Source organism: Anser cygnoides, chromosome 2, assembly GCF_040182565.1.
Source record: "Anser cygnoides isolate HZ-2024a breed goose chromosome 2, Taihu_goose_T2T_genome, whole genome shotgun sequence".
Lineage (NCBI taxonomy): Eukaryota > Metazoa > Chordata > Aves > Anseriformes > Anatidae > Anser > Anser cygnoides.
In genome coordinates, this window is record NC_089874.1 from 161,960,018 (window position 1) to 161,982,945 (window position 22,928).

The 22,928-nt window shown below is 43.2% G+C and overlaps 1 protein-coding gene across 1 annotated transcript; it reads right to left on the reverse strand.

Moving 5' to 3' along the window:
* Positions 1-13,405: 13,405 nt before the first annotated feature.
* On the reverse strand, positions 13,406-22,052 carry LOC106042190 (ly6/PLAUR domain-containing protein 2-like). Its single transcript, XM_013190967.3, has 3 exons — positions 20,811-22,052; positions 15,552-15,671; positions 13,406-14,618 (listed from the first exon to the last, which is right to left on the reverse strand). Exons 1-3 carry the CDS (start codon positions 20,860-20,862, stop codon positions 14,407-14,409), a joined length of 384 nt encoding a protein of 127 aa, XP_013046421.3. The 5' UTR covers positions 20,863-22,052; the 3' UTR covers positions 13,406-14,406.
* Between the last annotated feature and the right edge of the window lie 876 nt (positions 22,053-22,928).

A 22,928-nucleotide genomic window follows, 5' to 3' on the forward strand; every position in this document is an offset into this window, starting at 1 on the left:
CAAGACATTGCTCACATCACACGTAGATGTGAGCAGTGGTAGTTATCCTGGTGTGTCCTGATTGCAGGCTGGCTCAAGCTGCAAGGTGGGAAACACCAGGAGATGTTTTGCTGCTTGATTTCTTTTAATTTTAGATATTTTGTCTGCACAGGGAGGGAGTGGAAAATAAACCCATATAGCCCTCATGGAAGGTGCATTAATACAGTTAGGCATGAAAATAAAAGAGAGGAGATGAGGGCAGAAATTATTGCGAAACTCCAAGAGAAGAAAAAAAGGAAGGGGATATTTGCACAGTCCAGACGCTTAATGTAAAATAGAGCTCTGATGTAATCAAATAGAGAAAGAACTTGTAGTTCTTGCTAAAAATACCTATCTAGAACATAAATATACATTAGCATGTAGCTGCAAGGCTTATGGAGATATCTGCCATAGTCTTATATTTACAGATAGGGATTTAAATGTTTAATACTGCACATTCAAAAGAAAGTCACTTCATCTGAAGTAGCTATTAATTATAGAACGTGCTTGGCAGGACTGAAGAGCAGCAAGAGCAATATCATTTTCAATATCACTACCAAATTATTTCTCATCTAAAATCTATCATGTGAAATTTTTTTCTTCTTAAAATAGGTCTGTTTTTCCACATTAGGCCATGGCTGACTTGGAATGGCTGCCTCTGACACACTGGCACGTCCTCTCTCGGATATCTTCATGTCTCTCCTGCACAGTTCCCACATCCCTGACTGCAGGGGAAAAAAAATAAAATAAAAATTTCCTAAGCCTCTTTATTCAGTACAACCCCGAGTCTGAGAACAGGGCAAATCCCCCAAAAATGTGGTGAAAGGAAACCTCTGAGTGACTGAGGCAGATATGTTCATGAAGCAGGGAAGAAAGCATCGTGGTTGGTATCTCAATTCAGCAAAGTCATTTAGGGTCACTTGAAGAACAAGAACTCAAGAGGGTTGCTCAGGGTATTGCAAAAGGATGGGGCAGACAGACCTTGTCTGCAGTGATAGACTTCCCTGCAGGTCTTCATCCTTGTTCTCTGGGGTTCTAGCCTCAGGTTTGCCATGGCGTTTTAAAAAATACAAGGTTTTTAATCATTCTGTGCCCTATCCAAGGCTGGTCTGGACCCGTGAGAATTTGGTCCCAATCCCCTTCCCAGTCTGCCCCTATTACACATACATGAATGATATGGAGTGTGACCCATGTCATACATGGGTAGCTCCAGACATTGTCCTGTAACACATCTCCAGTGAAGATTTAGCTTTAAGTTACTTCCTCCTGGGCATATTGTGGAAATCCTTGCAGATCCATGATACTAAAGGGAACTGAAAGCCCTGGTATATGAAATTGGTGGGCCACAGTCCCAAAATCGAACCCAGCTATCCTAACAAAAACACTCCAGGCTGCCTTTGGCCAGCAGGTCTCTGAATTCAGAGGTTGACTATGTTCTTCATGTTGAATTCCTCCCCACTGTGAAAGCAACTTGATGTGCCCTTGATCACACCAATGATAGCATAGAAGCATTGCCCAACTCTTGTTTTAACACACAGCCTTGACCTGGAGTGAACATCCCTTCACCTCCTTGCAAAATAAATTGGTTTTACACAAAAATCTGGAAATGGGAAAAAAAAAGATGGCTTGGAAAAGGAGGGAGAGTCAAGTCAACGTGCTTCACTTGGTGCATTTACTTCTGCAGTACCTTTGGGCTTGCAAGGAGCTGGGTAAGGAGCAGCCTTGAATGTCTGGGAGAGGATTTGCACCTTTATTTGAACCCTGCCACTCTGTACCTCGTCTGGTGTCCTCATAAAGCTGGGATAGAAACAAGCCAGAATTTGGTTTTCGTCTTTTTTGGCTGCTTCCCGTCTCCTGGCCCTGGGGAGAGAAGACACAGGGGAAGGGGTGTTTTCAGTGTAAAGGCAGCTGTCGCTGTGTTTGGGATGCCATCCAAATCTGAAAGGGAAACAAACACCCAGGGGATGGTGACAGACTCTGACGCACTTACAGCAGAGGAGGAAAGCCATCCTGGTGAAGAGGGAGAGTTAATAGTAAGAGATTTGTCTTCTATTCAGAGAAAACAAGGGATTTTAAGTAAACTGCTGTACCCAGCTGCCATAGCCATCTGGAGAAAGGTGTCTGGTTTATCTTTGCCTTTGGGGCACACGACCAGGACATTTTTTTACCTGCTGATGTCTTCAGGTCACAACAGGGTTTTCTTCAAGTTCCTGTTTGCCTTGCTAGCTCTATGCAAAGATCTCATGGCCCGGTTGGGGTTCCTCATGTATAGGAAGCCAGTCTAGGTGCTTTTGGGGGCTTTTACTGCTAACCTCAAGCAGCATGTGCAAAGGGTTTCCTAAGCTAAAAAGACTCAGCATCTATACTTATTTCTTATTATCAATTCTTTCATAGGAAAAAAAATAATCTGAAATATATTCATGTTTGTGGCTCTGCTGGCAGAAGTCTTTCCAGACCCTCACTGCTGTGAAGGTTGGAAAACACGTATAATAAAATATTTCTCTTGCTTCTCCCTATTCAGAGATGATATTTCTATGGGTTGTTGGTCCTGTCTGAGATGCTCTGTTAGGCTAAACAAGCCAGCTTGCGCTGATCTGATCTTGGAAGACTGACTCTCCAAACACAATAATTTTCATTAATTGTGGCTGTGCCATCTTCAAGCCGTGGTTGTCTTGGATGATCCAAGCTATGTGCAAGAACTCACGAGCTACAAAGGCTTCACAAAAAGGACCCTTAGGGGATTTGTTTTTTTGTTAATCAGTATCTCAGCGCAGAGTTGGTTTGGATAAAGGAAATGGGAGATGTTTGATTTAGGCAGTCTCTGAGCTAGAATTTTACCCCTTTCTGGAGGCAGTTCACAAATCATTAGCTGATGGAAAACTCAAACAACTGTCTCACTGGAGTCCTCTTGATTTGCTGGTTCTCCTAAATGGGACAGGGAAGGAAAGTTGTGTGCATCAAAAGGGAAATGAGGATGCATGCACAAGGCTGAAATTTAGTTTTTAGGGTACCTCACAAAATCCTCTCAGACTCCTTGGAATAAAAGTTGGCAGACATGGGATATTTTTCACAAGTAAAAAAATGCAATTTCTGCAAGGCTGCTGTTCTGACAAGCCACGAGGCCTGTGGGAAAGAAATATCAAGTGTGTGTAGTCAAGCACTAACTTTCTGATAAAGGGATTATCATTTGGTCACACAAGTGCATCTACCCCCTATATAGAAAATGCTGTGTCACAAGGTCACAAGATAAATAGTTACAATGTGTAAATGGATCTTCATGCCTTTCCCTTCCCTTCCTTTCCTTTCCTTTCCTTTCCTTTCCTTTCCTTTCCTTTCCTTTCCTTTCCTTTCCTTTCCTTTCCTTTCCTTTCCTTTCCTTTCCTTTCCTTTCCTTTCCTTTCCTTTCCTTTCCTTTCCTTTCCTTTCCTTTCCTTTCCTTTCCTTTCCTTTCCTTTCCTTTCCTTTTCCTTTCCTTTCCTTTCCTTTCCTTTCCTTTCCTTTCCTTTCCTTTCCTTTCCTTTCCTTTCCTTTCCTTTCCTTTCCTTTCCTTTCCTTTCCTTTCCTTTCCTTTCCTTTCCTTTCCTTTCCTTTCCTTTTCCTTTCCTTTCCTTTCCTTTCCTTTCCTTTCCTTTCCTTTCCTTTCCTTTCCTTTCCTTTCCTTTCCTTTCCTTTCCTTTCCTTTCCTTTCCTTTCCTTTCCTTTTTCCTTTCCTTTCCTTTCCTTTCCCTTCCTCCCCACAAATTGCACAGCCATCCCCCAACCCCTAAACCATGATGTCAGCCCTGTTTGGGCTGAGAGAAGTTTGGGGGTGGCTGCGGGTTTTGGGGAGGCTAGGGCATCGGGCACGTGTGCTTGCTGGTCTCTGTGCCTGGGTGGGTGGCTGTGCCTCTGTGATTGTGGCTCCGTAGGTGCTCAGTTACCTCTCTCGTTTACTTTGGCATGATCTGAACAGCCCTGGAGGCCAAGGGAGACTTAATGGGTTTTATGGTATTCTGTAATCATGCAAAGATTGAACAAACATGTGGCAACATGATTGTTTTACTAAGGAGGAGTAAGAGCATCTGAAATTACTCCGGGAGATGCTCTATTTGTACTTGGGCGCCGGCTAGCTGTCAAGCTTCACCTCTACACCCCCAGACGCCTCAAATTGCTTATCTCCAGGATCTCCAAGCTTAATCTGCGGGGAGATGGAGTGGCATTGTCTTCTCTTCTTGTCTCTGGCTCTCAGAGACCTGAGAAAAGTCTCTGCTGTGTCCTGGGTGCCCCTATCATGAGGGACAGACTCTCCCACAAGGACCGGTCTGGTTTACACCCAGGCAAATCCAGCAGCAAATGGGACCATCTATTTCCTGCTCCCATCCCTCATTTCTAAGCTTTGTTTCTCTCAGTGAAGTCCAATATCTTCCTAAAGGCCTCGGCCAAACTCTGTCCTGACCATGGAAAGGTCCAACAGGGTAAGCCAGCACCAGGGTAAACTACGTTTAAAGAGAAACAGGTCCACAGGATACCTTCAGCTCTTGAAATGCAGCACTGTTATTTCTAACGTGTTTCTTTTTATTATTATTATTCCTCAGGAGGTTTCATTCCTCTCTATTTTTGGTACTGAGATGTAGGTTTCCATTATAAATAGCCACGTATTATAATTCAGTCTGATAACTAGGACAAGGATGCGGGCTTCTAGACTTTGGTTTCAGGAAGTGAAGAATGCAACATTTTCAGCCAGCCTTCAGACTTCCTCTGAGATCTTTATCTCAGGAAAAAAAGTGTTCCTTTGAATCTGGAAAGTTTCCCAAGCTCCCTGGATGCAAATCGCAATGGGAGAATTGGTAAGGGCTCATTGCCAAGCTAACAAATCATAGAAACAACGCTTTGAAGCTCTATAGCAACTTTCCCTCAGAGGCTGAATTTAGACACGAGGGTTCCCACTTCAAAGCTGGGTGATAAATATTCTTCCCATTTTACAGCCAGAGAAGCTGTGACATAAGCCTGTGCATCCTTGCATGCGATAATGAACCAAAGCCCTCTGCAAACATAAAAAAACAAAGTCTATGTGGTTTCTGAACACTGTTAAATGATTAATTACTCCAAAGAAAATCAAAAGCAGGTTGCAAACATGTCCCAAAGAACAGAAACACTTCTGTTAAATAAAATAAATACAATAAATAAATAAATAAATAACATTGTTCATCCATAAATAAAGGAGGGTTGACAGTTCAGGACAACTATATGAGAAATGGCTCATTTCCCAAACCACCCTCAAGCAACTGTAGCCTGGGGAAAGTCTCTCAACTTACGTAATTTGCTGTGGGCTTTGGATCAGGACTTCCATCTACATGTTTTCCAACTGTTTTTTTGTGCAAAACAATACTTGTGGTTATGCTGCTGCACTGGGGCTGTGGAAAGGGAGGACAGATCTGCTCTCACGTGGGGTCTGCTCATATATTAAATAACAGCAGCCAGCGGAGAGTATAGTTAGATCAGCTCAGGCCAGGACAGGAGGACATGGTCACAGTTTGGAGCACAGGAGGGTCCCTCTGAACATCAGGCAGAACTTCTCTGCTCTGCGGGTGTTGGAGCCCTGGTCCAGGCTGCCCAGAGAGGTTGTGGAGTCTCCTCTTTAGAGGTCTTCAAACCCACCTGGACATGGTCCTGGGCAAGCACCTCTGGGTGCTTGAGCAGTGTGGTGGAACTTTGTGGACCCAGAGGTCCTTTCCAACGTCAACCCATCTGGCATCTGGATCCACACTGGGGACGATTCCTTTCTTTCTCCTTTACCCTTGAAATACCTTTCCCTACACACCAGTATAAGCCTTTGCTTATAGCTGAATATCTTTTCAAATGTCAGCAACAGTCTGCACTACTTCTCACCCATAGGTGAGAAACACAGTAAAGGAGAACTGGCATGAACAGGAAAGCAGCAGTAGATGTGATGAGGTCCTTGCTGTGCTGCTCTGTGGATGGCAGGGAATTAGAGTGATGCCCTTTTAGAGATGACAGCACCAGCATGGCTTGAACTTCATACTGCAGATGTCACTATCAGAAGCAGCAAAGTGCATACTTATACGGGGACATAAAGGGAAACAAACAAACAAACAAAAAAAAAAAACATCATGCCCCTCACCCCATCACAGATATTACTGAATACCACTGAAATCTCAGCAGGAGGATACAAATACCTTGGCCTCCCAACACACCTCCTCTTGGAATAAATTAGCAAACCCAACAGATTCGAACTACCCTTTGAGGACTGGGAGCACAAGACAGGCCCATGCTTCTCATGGCTTTCATGGGCATCTATGACAGGACTCAAATCTGGACTAGTTGGGTCAGGGTGCCCACTGCCTCCCAGGTTCCTTGCCTGTGCTATATCCTGCAGTCACAGAATCACAAAATCACAAACTGGTTGAGGTTGGAAGTAATCTGGTCCAACCCCCCTGCTCAAGCAGGACTACCTACAGCAGGTTGTCAGCAAAGCTGGATTTTACCTGGAGGGCTTCCAAACAGAGTATTCCCCTACCCAATCAACATATCGTCTTTGCTGTGCCACTGGGGAGAGGGAGAACCCACGCTATATTCTGAGAAATAGGTTGTTATTTGGTAGATAGCTTAGCCCTGCATGTTGTGTTTATCGAGAGTCCTGGTTCCTCCCCTGGGAAATTTGTCTCAGATGTCTCCAATGCCCAGGAGAAGGACTCGTGGGCTGTTAGCTGAAGCACTGAGCTACAGCCAGATCAGTTTGACAAAAATCCTAGCAGCACTGAGCTAGGAAGAGAATGCAGATCACTTTGGGAGATATTCACATCTCCAAAAACTTTGACAGCAACCCATCGCAGCCTAGGGTATCATTAAAGGATAGGATGGGTTCTCTCTCCACTGACCGAGGAAAATCCCACCTGGTTTCCTCAGGCAGGTTTCAGACACTTCAAGTTATCTGTCTCACTCTGAAGTTCTCCATGCCTTGCATCTGTGATATGAACCATTGCTCCTCCTGCCATTTCAAAACATTCATTGGGATAATTTACATAACTTTTTTCATTTTAAAATTAACAGCCCCACTTTCGACTTCCGCCAGTATTGAAAAGGGTTCGCAAAGAACCTCCCTAAAGTGTTTAAATATAGTTCAAACATGAAATATGGTAAGATGTGCTTTGCTGTTTTCAGAATCCAAAGTTCCCATTTTTTTTAATTCTCAAAACTTTTCTAAACAAAAACAAATCATTTTCATTTTTCTCTGGGTTGAGCAAGGTTGGAAAACTTCCATTCTTCTATTCAATCCCATCAATCAAGACCAAATAATTACCAACAAAAATGTTACCCAAAACGTTGGGAAGTTCAGAATATCTTTGGTGAAAAAAAAAAAAAAAAAAAAAAGACAAAAAAGACTAATAGGAAATTCCATGAAACAAAACTCTTCTTCCTGCGTATCTAAGCCTACAAGTCTTTGTGCAGGAAGATCTGTACAGGATTGCAACACAGACCAGCTGTTGTTGCTGCCATCTCATTTCAGGTGACCCTACCTCGTCATTGCAAAGTGTGTGTTATTACATCCCTGCTCTGACAATGTTTCTGTCCCAGATCAAGCACTCATTGCTCTGGGAGATCAAAAGAGATGTTGGCTGAAGTACCAGCCCACACGGTCCATGTTGTTGCCACCAGGTTTCAAGTAGAAATGCTGCTAATCCCATGGTCACGTGCAATGCAAAGTGAGCATCGTGGGATGGCAGCAATGGGTGCTGTGACAGGGAGAAGACAACGTGGTCGTGTCCGTGTGCATTCCTAAATTAAAGAAGAGAAAAAGAATATGAAATGAAGGATAAATGGCATTTAGCTTTCTGTCTGAGGAGCTGAGATATTAAGAAACTCAGAACAAATGCTCCTACTTTGGGACACTGGTGCTGGAAAGACATTGAGAAACTGGAGCAAGTCTGTCGTAGGTGTTCAGGGGGCTGGAGCCCAAGAGGTACAAAGAAAGGCAGAGAGTCTGGGTTTCTTTACTCACGAGAAGGGAATGTAAAGGGAAAACCTTACAGCTATCCACAACAACCCAACAGGAGGGTATAGAGAAGAATGGGCCAGACTCTTCTAGAAAACACATGGTAATAGGAAAAAAAGCAACAGGCTCGAGATACCGGGATAGCTTGGGAACAGAAGTGAACAAAAGACTCGTTGCTAAACAAAGGCAGACAAGACTTCAGGGGGAGCATAAGACTTGAACAGCCCTCAGGAGTGAGAAGGACAAAAATAATTAAAAAAAAAAAACAACAAACAGATGGATCTGGAGGAGATGTGGGTGAGGAAGGAACTATGCTTCTATGCTTTAGCAAATGCCAGCAAAACTGAAGACAAAAACCTTGCTGTGACTTTTTTTTGGTGAAATAAATACAGTGAGGCAGCAAGCCCAGAAGTATCCTAGGTGCAGACAGCTTTTACACCAGGTTAGTGGGAGCAGAGCTGTATGCTAGGTTTGCATGCTGTGTTACCTGCCCCTTGAAAGAGAGGCTCCAGAAACCATTGCTACGCAGGTTTCAGAACTGCTACGCAGTTTCAGAACCCTGTTTCGGTCTTGGGTGCAACTGTGAGACACGGGGCCTCACCCACACAGATTTTATGCTTTTCAGAGCAGATCTCAACCAGGAGCCGTGATCCATGCCATAATAGCTGAAATGCAGGAAGCATGCTGACAATCTGGCCAGAGATCAAAGACGTGAAGCGTCCACGGCCAGCAAAGGGAGGGGAAGATTAGCCTCCTCCGCATGCAGCTTGTCAAAGCGATGACAACTACGTGGACACGGAATTTAAAGCCATGGAGCAAGAGCACTGAGAAGGGGCTGCAGTCAGCTGTGTCTAATGCTTTTTAACTGATGAGGATCTCAGAAAAATCTCCTTGCTTCAAGCACATCATGAAAGGGAGGGCCAAAGCACACAGCTGTGTGATAAATTCACGCCACTTGCTTCTAATTAAATCACAGGACCATCGAGGTGTTGGGACCTTTTGATTTTCTCTGAAGTGCTGCTTTTTGTGCTCCATCCAATTTGCTATTCTCCTGCCTCTGTGGCTCTGGGGTAGCCAGAGAAATCCCCACCAAGGACTGCTGCACAGTCACGATTTAGTTTCTTTCCCAGTGCTCTTCATTCTAGCATATATATTCTATTTATTTTTTTATTTATTTATTCTATCTATGCTCTTTATTCTAGAGCATTGTGATGCCAGGCTTAGAACTAACAGTAAAATACATTAAATGGAGGTCCCACCCCACCAAATCTCAGATGTTCCTAACATGGGAGTCTCCACCAGAATTAGTCAAGCTCCCTTGAGCAATCCTCACTAAGTAATGGCTGTTCCCAGCCTACTCTGTCCTAAACTAGATGTTAGTAAAACAGATTAATTGTAACCTGGCCAAATTAATTGTGCTTCTGTCCTTCCACTGATTCTCAAGGGAGCCTTGAGGAATGGCTCAGGTGTAGATGTCTACACTGTAATTCTGCCCTGTTCTCAGCTACATCGCTCCTTACAAAAAATATTTCCACTTAGAGAGAATCCGCCTAAATTCTTGGTAAACTGTTACCTTGAAGTACTTCTGTGGTTAAAAATATGCACCTTATTTCTGGTCTGAATTTGTCCACCTTCAGCATGTAGCACCTTGCTATGTCACTGGTTGCTGATGTGAAGAGTTCTGTTACATAAAAATATAACCAGATTTCCTTTCCTCATTGAAGTTCTTGCACTGCTCATCATTGAACTTGCAGTCCAAGCATTTGCAAGCAGTGGCATTCCACTAGAGACAGGATAAAAGTGCTGCTCATTCTATCTTTTCCCACTGTCCCAGATCAGAGGTGACATAACCTCATCCTTTCAGTGTTACATCCCATTGAAAACATGTACAGCAATAATCCAAGGGGTTTTGGTATCAACCTAGGAGCCCTTCTTCAAATGTTTACCCACAGTGCTACAGTCACTTCCTAAATCTCTGCTCCCCAGAATCATGTGTATCCTGACTGTGAGTTCTTCAGATACCACAAAGATGCCTTCAGTGTCAGGAGGTGGGCTGACCATCTCCCACGAGGACATTGATGTGCACCCCAGCAAAATAAACAACGTTGGAAATAAGGCCTACTTAGACATATGTACACCTAGCCATCTCTCCATGCCCTGCTGGAGATCTTATTTTTGTTATGCCCAAAATCTTGTTACAGGTAAAAAGGAAATGTACCTTACACGTAAAGTCAAGAATTTATTATAAGAATAAATGAAAACTGAACAGTCCAATCAAAGCATTATGATTAGTGAAGGTTAAATTCTTACAGACAAAAAAAAAAAAAAAAAAGTGAGAGAGACAATAAACATTCCATTATTACAGAAAAATAAAGTTTCAATAACAATACAGCTAAAATTGGTATATGAGTGCTTCTTAGTTTCTACCCTTTTGCCTGATGTTATGTTCACTTTTCCACTAATGTTACTTTCCACTTTATAGGGCAGTACAGTGAGTCATTTGCATCCCAAACACTTTGCAGGGAGGAGTATGATGGTGGAAAGGGATTCTTTGTCATCAACCAGTGGGGGTCATTTTGATGATGTTTGCTAAAACACATTTACACCTTGCTTTTCCTTCCTTAGTCCACCTTACAACCAATTTAACTGTGTAAAGTGCACTTTATGTAGGTTCGATTCTTTGTTCTTTTGTTATCCCTAAAATTTTGTCAACCTCCAGGTCTGAATTTCTTTAACTAACATTTAATGAGTTCTTTACAGCTGCAGGGTCTCCAGAGCCAGCCTGGCCCCTTCTCTCATCACCCCATGCCTGCCCATGTCCAGCACTTCCACTTCTCAAGGCATCTGCTGCTGTACCAGGTCTCTGTTTCTTCGCACCTCAACATTATGCTGGAGTCATAAATTCCACATGCAATAACTCCTTGTCACAGCTATCTGTGTAACCCTACAGCTACACCATACAAAAACAAACAAAAGTAAAGCAAATTAGCTATAACCGCCAGGTCAATTAGGAAAACTGCAATTATAGCTAAGCAAAGTCAAAACAAAGCTCTGATCAGGTCAAGAGGGGTTCAGACAGAGCAAGCCTAACAAGCCTCAGCCTGGAGGACTTGCAAACTCAATAAAAAGCCTGTGGCCTATTACTAGCAATGCCAGTACTGTGCTTCCTGAGCTTCAGGGCTATTTTGTCAGCTCTTGCAATTGAGAGACTATGGTTTTTCTTCTGTGCACCTTCCTGGAGAGATGACTTTAGCCCCCCCAGACTCCCCCAGGGGAGTCCCCAGGGCCCCCCCCAGGAGCCAGATAGGCTCAGCTCACTTCTTCAAGCCCAGCAGTGGATTGGTTTCAAGCATTTTCAGTATCTTTGCCCATGATTTATACTCTCAGTGTCCATGACTGCAGTGGTATTTTTAGTGGTGTTCACTAAAATACCAATATAACACAATAATCTGGCTCCTGATGTATTTGTTTTTAAATGCTCTTTGACATGATAATTTTGTGATGTTCTGGGCCATGACTTTGTGGCATATCAACCAACACAGGGTAAGGACAGGGTAGTCTGAGCCCAGTAACTCATGTCTGAGAAACAGCAGTGCTATGCAGGGAAAATCTAGTGATGCTTTATTTCTTTCTGAGTTTTGCTAACATATGCATAACACTGGTTTCATGTGCAGAAGTGCTGACATACACTTCTGGCTTACAGTTTTTTTCTATCCCTGACAAGTGAGTGAGTAGCTAGATATTCTGGCCACATCCTAATAAACCCTCCATTCACACACACACACACACAAAACAAAGCAAACAAAAAAAAAATCAAAGAAAGAAAAAAATACAACAAACAAACAAACAAACACTTGCAATAAATGGAGGTCCTTTAAGCTTCATTTGGAGAGAGAATGTAAAATAGTGTTTTCACAAGTGCTTATGGACTGAGGTGAGGAGGTCCTTACCCACAAATCTGGGCTCTGGCTTTGCTTTCCGGGAAACCTCAGTTCCACCAGACTGCAGAAGAAAGTTACCAGGTCTCACTCCCTTGGTAAAGGACTCGGGTGAAAGTTCAATGATGGGACGAGGAGCAGAGAGGTGGCCGTGAGGGACTCAATGACCATGAGGTGGCATGTCACCATCGCATAGATCCAGTACACGGCAAATCACTTGCATAGGTCTTAGGTTTTAGCAATAGCAAGATCAGCAAGGGCCCAGTTTAATTCCTGGCACTGGGACTGGTGGGAAAATTTGGCACCCGTCTTTCCCCATGGGGTTCATCCAGGATTTTTAGCACTCATCTCTCTATTGCAGCAGAGTACCTAGAATAGAGAGTTACTACAGCGAGTAAAGGGTGGAGAATGGTTTCGTGAATGATACCTGGATTTAGGCAAGGGACCTTTGGTTAGGGAAAGAGTTGCTAGGGTGGACATAGGGCTGTATAATATAAATGGTGTAGGAAAAGTAGACATGAAGCAGTCTCACTACTGCTCATCTGTGAGAACAAAAGCTCTGAGTGAAACTGAGGCAGAGCATTTAAAAGAGAAACAAATTACCCTGAATGAAATGGTGGCATCGAGCCCAAAAGGGTGCTGTGAAGGCTAGAAGTGTGGATAAACTCAACATGAAATAAGGTGTATTGATGGTGTTTCCTTGGCAGTTACCAAACAAAATGGTCCTGACGCAGCCTCTGGGCCAGCAAAACTGGAGGCTGCTGATTGCCAGAGCTGGCAGATAAAAAGGGAGAACCCCCATGTACTACATTTGTTCAGCAGAAAGCCACAAACCTCTCACACACCTCTGGGGACCGAGCTTTGGATGTGGCTCACAAGCAGAAGACACTGCAAAGCACAGGTTGGCAGCTAGGGCAAGCCTGCAACTGGTTTTTAAAGTCCTTCCATAGCCAGCGATGTTGTTCCTCTGGCCACCTCCATGCCAGTGCAGTACCCTGGCCATTAACACAAAGTTGTTCCAGCAAAGGAACCACTTTTGAGCCACTTGGAAGCTGTGTATGAATCCAGAACCGTAGTTCATCTAGGCTGCATCTCACTCTGGCAATGGGAAACAATGTGGGAGAGGTGAAAATCACTGCAGAAATGTCTGCCAGACTTTGTGCTTGAAAATAAGAGTGTTTGTGCACTGGTGATCTCAATGGGTGGATCATAGGATCACGGGGAAATCAGGTCGGAAGGGGGACCTCAAGTGGTCTCTAAACCAAGTTCCCGATCAAAGCTCTCAATCTGATATCAGCCCAAGTCCCTCAGGGCTTCATCCAGCTGAATCGTGAAAACTTCCAAGGATGGAAACTGCACCACCTCCCTTGGAAACCTCATCTAAAGCAGATGCTACACGGGAGACTTTAAATAGCACCTTTATTGATGATTTCAAATATCATGCTACATGGGAGATTTTAAATAACATCTTTATTGATTATTTCAAATATCATAAGAAGAGTGATAATTACAGGAGGACATTTTTCCTGGTAGATCTTGAAAAGGGTTTTATAGGAAAATGAAGAATCAGAATTCCAAATTTAGGCCAGAATTTAGTAAATCCATACACAAGTCACCCAATCTTCCCAGAAAAGGTAGTTTCTCACCAGTGGATTTTGTGAAAGAAATGTTGATGAAAGGCCTCTGCCAGTAGGGAATAATAGGAAATGCCTTACATATCTGCTCCAAGACTGACCACAAAACCAAACTCATCCCACTGTATAAATAATAATGAAAGGTGAAACTGGAGTTTGAAATTAAGTAAAATAAAAATTATCAGAGGACAGGTGCACTATATATAAACTTACCGAGAACTACAATTTTAGCACAACATTTTTATTCTGCTCAAAAGGGTACAGAAAACAAAAGAGATTTCAGCCTCCTTGGATCAGATCACTGGCATGGCATAGTCTCCTCTCTCATATTTTGGAAGTCCAACTTCTTACACACTAAGAAGAAAATCTGGACAGAACAAAAGGACCAACACAAAACTGTGGGGTGGAGAGGACCTGCCACATAAAAGTGAATTTCATCTGAGAAGTCTGTTTGATTCAGCTACTCTGCTGGTGAATACCTGGGGAAAAGAATGCTCTAAGGAGGTATGGAAAGCCCTTAGCTCCATGTCTTTTGCTTTAAATATATCATATACACCAGAAATTTTTAGTTCAAAATCAACCAGATCAGCACAGCAAAGAAACTCCAGAGTTATATTTGTGGGAGCTGTTGAAGAATCAACCCAAAAATTAGTGTTGGGACTTCCTGAGCTTTGCTTCTCTCATGGCAGGTGTGTGGGTACTGAAAACACAATTTGTGGGAGCTCTTGAAGGTAGTCCATGAGGCATCCAAATGCAAAGCTGGGCTGGGGTTCATTCTCTTCTTCATTGGGTTCTTTGGCTGAAAGGAACCTTCTCCTGCTCCTCACAGTCTAGTCCAGAAGAGAGCACAAAGGGAACTTGCTAACATGCTAACTGACACAACGCTGATCCCCAAACTAGCTGCACCATCAGTGTTGCACAAGTCAGTGTAACAGCAGGAGACGGGGCGCGTCATGCCAATCCCATCCACGTCAGATGGGATGCAGACGGAGGAGCACATCTTGGTGACAGTTGAGACTCCTACAAAGGGATAAACTACAACAAAGCAAGGAAGAAGGAACAGTTAGGAATGGGAGGAATGAAGGAGAAATCTCTTTGTTCCTGGATGAAACATTAACTACCTTTACCTCCAAAGTCTTAGTTATAGTTCAAACACAACGGGACCATTTCCTACCAGGAACATAAGAAACAGTTCTTGTCTAGTGGTTCCAAGCTGAACAGCACATTGCATCTTCTGTGCCTTGTCTGGGTCAGCTTTTTCCCACAAAAGAAAGTATTTTTCCCATTAAACATTTGGTCTCTGCTTTAACTCTATCCTTTACCTCCTTCCTCCACTACATGCAATCAGAGCCTTCCCAGATGAATCAAGCAAAAGAAAAACATCCATCCTAGCAGTTCATTTCTTTATTTGGACAGGTTATGACCTGAAGGGATCACTGTTCAGGCTGATGATGCCTTCCTGAAAGCTCCAGAGAACTCAAGGGCCTCTAATTGACCAGAACTCAAGGTTGCCTCTAGTGACCAGAAGTTTGCTTTCCCACTTCACTGAGCCTGACTCACCTCTAGCAGCCTCTCTACCCCACCCAGCTTTCATAACAGTTCTGTGGTCAGGACAACACTGTTTAACCCACACCCATTGTGCAAATCATACAGACACTCTGGAGAGCCAGAACTCTCTAGCTCTGTACCTCAGATTCAAGCCAACACATTTCCTCTAACCATTCTCAATGTTGAACATTAGCTATGAGCTAAGTGCTCACTCCTCTGAAAATAGGAGACTGCTGTTCACCCCATGAAATATTACTTATAAGTTTGGCATTATATAAATACCTTATAATAAAGGTATTATATACCTTTGGTATTATATAAATACCTTATAATAAAGGTATTGCTCCCTACACCAGACGTCTGTGCTGGAGAAACACAGATTCATGTTAAAATACATGTATAAAGAAGCCTTGTCCCTACCGTCCTCCAGGGAATACATGGTTGTCTTGCACATGGTTTCATTCTTACTGCAGTTCTGGATCTTCATGCACTTCTCAATGGCTGTAGGTTCATGGCAGGAGTAGCACTGCAAGGTTTGGGCTATAAGGAGGACAAACATGAGACTGGACTTACTGTAGACCATTAGGTTCTGTCCATGCCTAGAAAACTCTGTGGAAGATAGCTCTCCAAAATTATCACAGGTTGCACAGGAATAGATTGGTAAAATATATTTGTTCCAAGGGGAATGAAAAATACAGTAGTCTTGGCATCCAAACACAGCCTCAGATGTAGGTTCAGACCCCTCTATGACAAGTCAGGAAAGACAGAGCTACATGCAGTAGGACCCACAATACAGGAAAATCCTGTCTACACTTGGCTGCTGAATGTTTGGGTCCTTCTGCTCTTGTTTTGTTATCGAGGGGTGGTGGCAAATTGTTTTTTTCCTTTTTCAGGTAGGTCTGAAGTAGTCCACAGAAGAGTTTAAGGGTAATTTTACTTATTTTTTGGTTCTGCACCCCAGAACTTGCAGTATATATGTGATGGGACATCCCAACATTAAATGAAAATAAATGAAGATGATAAAACAAACAGATCAATATTATATTCACAAATATAGGGAGGAAGAGCAGTTTGACCCACCTGCTTCTTCCTTATTGTTCTGGGGTAATTGCATTGCCTAAGACGAGGCTGCCTGTTCTGCACAGTGGCTGGATGCCAGCAAGACAGGCTTAGTGAAACACAACATCTTGGTGTTTGAATTCTTTGAAGATCTTGCCCCAGGTGCCAGCAGCCAGCTAAGACATGCAAAGAGCCAGGAGAAGCCCAACCCTTCAATTGTGCAATTTGCAAGATGTTTTTCTTTTAACCATTATCACAATTAGCTAATAGGCCCTGCTTCACATGTTTATGACAAGCCACTAACCATCCTGCTTGTCAGCCAACCACATCCCCAAGTTGGTTTTATCTTTTATTCCCACCGGACAGCAAACATATTTGTAGCTGATTTACCCCAACTGTTCTTACTCTACATCTACTTTTCTCCTTGTCATTACATTAACAGAGCACCAGAAAGAGATCTGGACACACCAAGAAGTCAGACTTGAGCATGAATTGTAGCAGGGAGAATTTCATCTGGTGCTGACCACTGTTACCTCTCTCCAAAGACTGGGAGCTCTTGGGTAGGAGATTGTCCCAGGGAGAAGAAACTGTCTCCATCATATTAACTGAGCCATGGGAGTAAGTTAAGCATGACCCTTCCCCTCTCCTGAGATTCTAGTTCTTTAAGAATGTGTTAAAAGTTGTTTTAAGAAGATAACTCTGGGAGCAATAATGGACTCCATGGGGAGATGTTCTGGGCTGCTGTGATCTAGAAAGAGGCCATAAAAAGGCACTTTGGTACCCAAGACCCCAAATCCAGTCCAAGATAGTTCACCCTGCCTCATCTCTCACAGTCTCCTAGCTTCCCTTTATCACTTCCCCGTTGGGCTGAAATTGCCTCCTAGACATGCAGAATAACCACAGCTTGAGCCCGTCAGTGCTTAAAGTCTTTGGAGCTGGAGAGGTTTCACAGGGAGATACCAAGGAGCCCAGAGCACAATGACATAGTGTTCCCAGAGCACTCCTGACCCTCCCAGAGCATTCCAAGCTGAAGACATCAAGCCAAAATAGTTGATTGATATTTCCTATGACCCAGCTCTAAGGTTCCAAGGCAACACAAGCCATTTTTGGACAAGCTGTCGAGAGCACTTTGCTCTCTGCAGGTCTTGACGAGGAACCCAACACTTGATCTTGGTCCTCTCTTCCACTTGCCAGCCAGACACCTGCAGGCATAGCAATGCCTTGAAGGCATAGCAATGCATTTTGGTACCAACACAGGCCAGCAGCTCCTCCTCAATAACATGCAGTCCTGTGTGGAAAGCCCTTCTTACGCCATCTGTGTGGCAGTCCTGGTGAAAATACTTTAAACCTCATTAAAAAAGAAAACTAGTTGGCTCATCTCAGCACACCTGAAATAGGCTGTTATAAGAGCAGGCTGAGGCAAGCAAGTCACTTTATGAAAACAGACACTACCTGCAGCTTCACCCTAATTAACAACCCAGAAAGGGCCCTTTTATAAGTAGCCCCAGCAATTGTCTTGCTTTCATTCAAAGCTCACTTTGTTATCCTACTTTGTTCACTGTGGACTGATGCTTTGTTTGTGTTAATTCTCTGTCTGACAGCTGTCAAATGCATCTTTAGGGAGGAAGCTTTGTCATTATTCTCAGATTTCATGATACTCATCCCCTGACAAGTCAAAGCCACAGAATTTGTGTTTATCTTTGAAAAAATAAATAAATAAATAAATAAAATACAAAGGATTAACTCAAAGGGATGTCAAATTAAAAGATCATTGTCCCCAACATGTGCAAACCTAGTATTTTCATTAACCTTATTCAGACTAGCAGGTTCAAACATAGGTGAATATTTTAAATAGTAGCTATATCTTTTTTTTCGAGGTTAAAAAAAAAAAAAAGTAGTATTTCAGTAGTCATGGTGAGCTGGCATCTCACAAAGCAGAGAGGAAACACCATAACTGAAAGACTTTAAGACTTGGGGAATAAAAGCCCTGTTTAATCAAGCTCTGGGATATCTGTCTGGCCTAGCTCTGAAGAGTATATATTAGAGAAGGTAGCAGAACTGCAGTGATCCCTTTTTTTGATTTAAGCGCTTATGAACTTACACATAGACAAGAAGATATGCAGTAGCTTAAAAATGAAACCACAGGATGAGAATGAATGGGGACAAATTGCAAATTGCAAGCCTTCTTTAAAAGAGGAAAATATAAATTCTTAAACTATTTGAATGTAGATATAACATCCTTCTCGGTGAGCTGAAAGCAAAAGAGAACATAAATAAGCAAAAAAATGTTGGAATTTCTTAGAGATTTTGCTAGCTTCACTTATATATTGGTAGATCTTCCATCATTCACCTCTAACTGCCTTTCTAGGAAGTGCCATAATTACTCAGATCCCATTCATGTCCAGAAGAAAGCTCAGAGATTCTGCAGACGCATCCTGGCTTTCCTCCAGCTTTGCAGAGGATGAAAGAGGAATTTTCTTTGTGAAAGAAAATTCTCCTTGCCAAATCCACTATGAAGTTTCCAAGATTTACCCATGTTTGCCTGCTAAATCAAAGCATACATCCTGACGATGTCTACCTAAATGGGATGGGGAAGTGGGCAAGGAGCAATGTGGTGGCCCTGGACCACACAGGAGCCTCTTTTCCCCAGCTCTTGACAGAGTCTCATTGAGCAGGATGGCAAAAAAAAAAAAAAAAAAAAAGTTGATGAGTTAATCCTAGACCAAATTTGTATCCAACCCCGCTGCTTTTCTGTTTCATGAAGTGCTTTCAGATGACCACTTCCCCTAAGGAGACCTGACAACAAAGTTCCTTTCTTTCCAATCTGTCCTCTGTTAATTAAGGACTTTCCTCTCTGAACTGCTGCCTATTGACAAGCAGACAAGAAACTTTTGAATGAATAGGGTATAATGACGAAACATATATATATATATATGTATATATATATGCCCTTTCCTAGAGACCAGTGATGACTGATCTCTGCAGCAGCAGCTGTGTTGAGCGCATAAGGCACCCATTGATCTTGGTACAGCACAAGCAGCCCAAAGCTTTGGACTACCAGTGACTATGTCTTAGAGATAATAGGACAGTCAGTGCATTACACCAAAAAAAAAAAAAAAGAAAAAGAAAAAAAGACACAAGAAGTCCTGTTAGAGATAACAGGACAGTCAGTGCATTAAACAAAAGAAGACACACAGCTGCTGTGCCAGCCTTTGCTCCCCAGACAGCATCTGTCTTCTCCCCCCCAAAAAACCTCCAAAGCTCCCTTCTTTCTCCATCCACTTGCCTTCCCTGGCAGAACCCACTCCGTAGACCCAAAGATGGCAGAAGGAAAACATCCTTACATAAAGAGGAAATAAATATGTAAGAAAAAATCCTGGCTTATTGTCCCAGCCAGGCATTGATAAAACCATACCCTGCACTGGCTGGATCCAGAGACGTCCAGGGTATGTGTGTATCCCAAGAACAACCACAGCTCCTTACCCTGCAAAAGACTTGCCTTGAACATCAGGGCAAACCCGAGCTCTGAACTTGGCATCAGCAATATAAAATCAGTTTTTGAGCAAGAAGCTATTCTGGTGGCAGTATGAAAGAATGGGGAGTCTATGCCAGGGTGTTCTGTACACCTTCCACCATTAGAGGCTATGGCATCACTGCTCGTGTGGGGCTGGTGCGATAAGGGGATTTCCTACTGCTTTGGGAATGTAAACAGCTAATTGCCATACATCCCTCCGTGCCTGGCTCCATGGAGCTGGTGACGGAGGGTAAGCAATCGAATTTCCCCACTGGAAATATAAGGATAAGTTTTGCATAGCGTCCCTGAAGGAAGGAGATTCATGGGGCTTGTTCTCTACTTCCACATCCCAGACGGATCCCAATATCAGGTTGATGTTGTCCACCCAGCAAGGTGGCAAGTTGCCAGTGGGGACAGCAAGGAGACAGGGAGGATGGTAGGGGGTCACACTCCCTATGGTGACAAACCCCCAGATCCTCCCTCAAAGGAGCAAATTTCCCAAAATACATCACTTTTTCCAAGGTGGTTTGGCAAAATTGTTCCTGGCTTCATGCAGACTGCACTGTGTTACTAAATGGAGCTGGAAAAATCAGCCCTGCAGTACGTGGGTCACCAGCTTTGTGTCCCAGCCTGTCTTTCCCACTTCTGATGGCTGAAGTCTAATGAATTATGTGCGCAACATATAATTAGAGAAACCCGCTACACACACTGCATTAAACAGGCTGGCTGGCTTCAGGGTTAAATATCAAAAGAGGAGCATAAATTAAGAAGGAAAAGAAAAAAAAGAAAAAAAAAGAAAGAAAAAAAAAGATGAGAGTTGGATTGAGCAAGAACACATAAAAAGGGGGGACTGAAATTTGCATTAAAGAAATGACACGGTATAATCACCTTTCATTTTTAACACTTCTTACAGAGCCTGAACTAACAGTCCCAATGAGACCGTGATGGTCCTGAAAGCCTGACAGGATGGAAATACTCCCAAGACAGGTTTTTTGCTGAAAATTCCTCAAAGTTGGAGGCACGGGCCTCAGTGGGAACAGAGCACACCGCATCCCTTCAGCCTTCACCTCCCACAGCAATTTGGATAAATTGGAGTGGGAACTTACCAAACTCCATGCAAGTGATGGCAATGAAGAGAAGAGACAGAAGCAGCTTCATCTTGCGCGGGCTCTCGTCGCCTGGTCACTAGGCTGCCACCAGTCTTCACCACTGGCTTTAATGGCACACCTCCTGGTGCCTTGCCATGTACCAATTCCAACCCAAGATCCAATTCTACTGGAAAAACGAGTCTGACTGAGCCATAAATGTATTGAATGATCCACAAAGCAAGCCCCACCTCCCGCTATACCGTCATTTCTTTTCATGTTCCTTGGAGAAGAAAATTAGGGTTTACATGGTGGACAATAGCTGAGGTGCTTAAGCTAGATCCTTTGTGTCTAGGCATCATGTGCAAGCCTGGGGGTATTAAATCATTCCAACTCCTCCACCTTGCCCTGCAGCTTGTTGATATTTCTTCTTTTTTTGGTAATGTTTAGAGGAACCTGGGTTGTTTCCATACATCTTGAGAAAATTCATCTGTAGCTGTGAACAGCAAGGTGTTAAATCCCTTGTGCTTTTTTCCTCCATGCTTTTGCCCTCAGCAGAAGCCAGACTGGGATAAGAAGGGGAAAGCTGGCTTCCAATCCCTTACTCGCTGGAAAGAGCACGGTTGAGTTTGGGGTAGTGCAATACCTCTCCCCAAGCTGTGAGCGGGGATTTAGAGTCCTGTGGGCAGGAGCAAGCTGCCTTCCTCCTCTCCCTGCCCTTCAGGGATGTAAGTGGTGTGAGAATACCTGGGAAGGCAGCAGGACCAGGACATGAAAGTCTGGGCCAAGGAATTCCCTCAGGCTCACTATCCCAAGCCATTCAGGGAGCATAGTGTCTGGAGAAGCCACTCTGCTATAAACCAACCCTCTCCAAGCGTGGTGACAAGCCCATGACTTCTTTCTTTGCCAGACACAATGTATTTCTCATCCCCAAATCCTACTGCTCCAGGTATCAACCTGCCTTTCCTGTGTCTCTGGCCAGCCCCATGCTAGTGAATCCTTTCTACTACTGCATGTGGTGGGCAAGTTGGACTGTGGGACTGCAAAATAGCAGTAAAGAAGAGACTTTCTGTGGTTATCCCAGATGTCCCCCACACAATCAACACACACTTTTAATAAGGAAAGGAAGAAGGGAAAGCTGAAACAAAGGTATTCTTGAAGATGCTCCCACCATCTTTGTTAACTATCACACCATCAGAAGGACTTCACTCAGGGCTAATATCACTAGAGTTCTTGAAATGTTAAAAATAAATGGTCCTGTGGGTCTTCTCTTCCCAAATAAACAACTCGGCCCTCTTCTGTCCAAACCTAAAGCTCCAGTGACAGTCTCGTAATTTTAGCAAGCCCAACCTCAGTTACAAGCAACACTTCTGGATGATCTATGCTTTTATGAGTTCAGACCCATTGTTTTCACAGCAGCTCCATAATAAAGTCATTATGGTGATTATAAAAGTCTAGTAGTTATTTCCTGCTCTAAATTATCCAGGGAAAGGTATTTCAGTATATTCTTGGTTTGACATTCATCATGTTCAGCAGAGAATTTTATAATCCTATTAAGGAAGGGGAAATACTCTGATCATATTTGCTTTGTTCTTAAGAAAAAAACTAAACATGGAAAGGGGTGTGGTGTCTAGTTTCTGGTATTAAGTGGCCTCAGAAAATGTGCACGAGATGATTGTTTTCACATGCGCATATGAAATCTGATCTTCATTACATTCTACGTTTTTGGATGGAAGAATCTTTATAATGCTGAAACCTTGCTTAAATCCTGTGCACTCCTTCCGTTTGGAGGGTTGTTTTGGGGGGTGACAACATACGTCACTTGTTTACGGTTTCAGTTGATCTTATCTGCATCTTTAGGCAGCACCTGAAATGTTTCTTCTTTTACATGCACCTTATGCAATTGCTTTGCAGTGTTGGCAAGCAACCAAAGAAATAACAAGAAGTAATAGGAACATCCAAACAACATTTCGTTGAACTCCATCTTCTTTTGTGGGTATTCACAGTGTGTTGTGTTGGGGGTTTTCCATTAATTACAGCGAAGGAAAAGAGCAAAAAGGACACAAGCTATATAAATCTGCCTCAACAACTTACAAGATGAATTGGAAAAAAAAAAAAAAAAAGATATTTTCTACTGTG

What these genes read in the sequence shown, in the direction of transcription:
- LOC106042190 (XM_013190967.3), bottom strand. Translation starts at nt 20,862, where the DNA reads ATGAAGCTGCTTCTGTCTCTTCTCTTCATTGCCATCACTTGCATGGAG. An exon ending in CATCACTTGCATGGAGTTTG is followed by an intron (nt 15,672 to 20,810) that starts GTAAGTTCCCAC and finishes TCCTCCTTATAG; the next exon opens with CCCAAACCTTGCAGTGCTAC. An exon ending in CATGTATTCCCTGGAGGACG is followed by an intron (nt 14,619 to 15,551) that starts GTAGGGACAAGG and finishes GCTTTGTTGTAG; the next exon opens with TTTATCCCTTTGTAGGAGTC.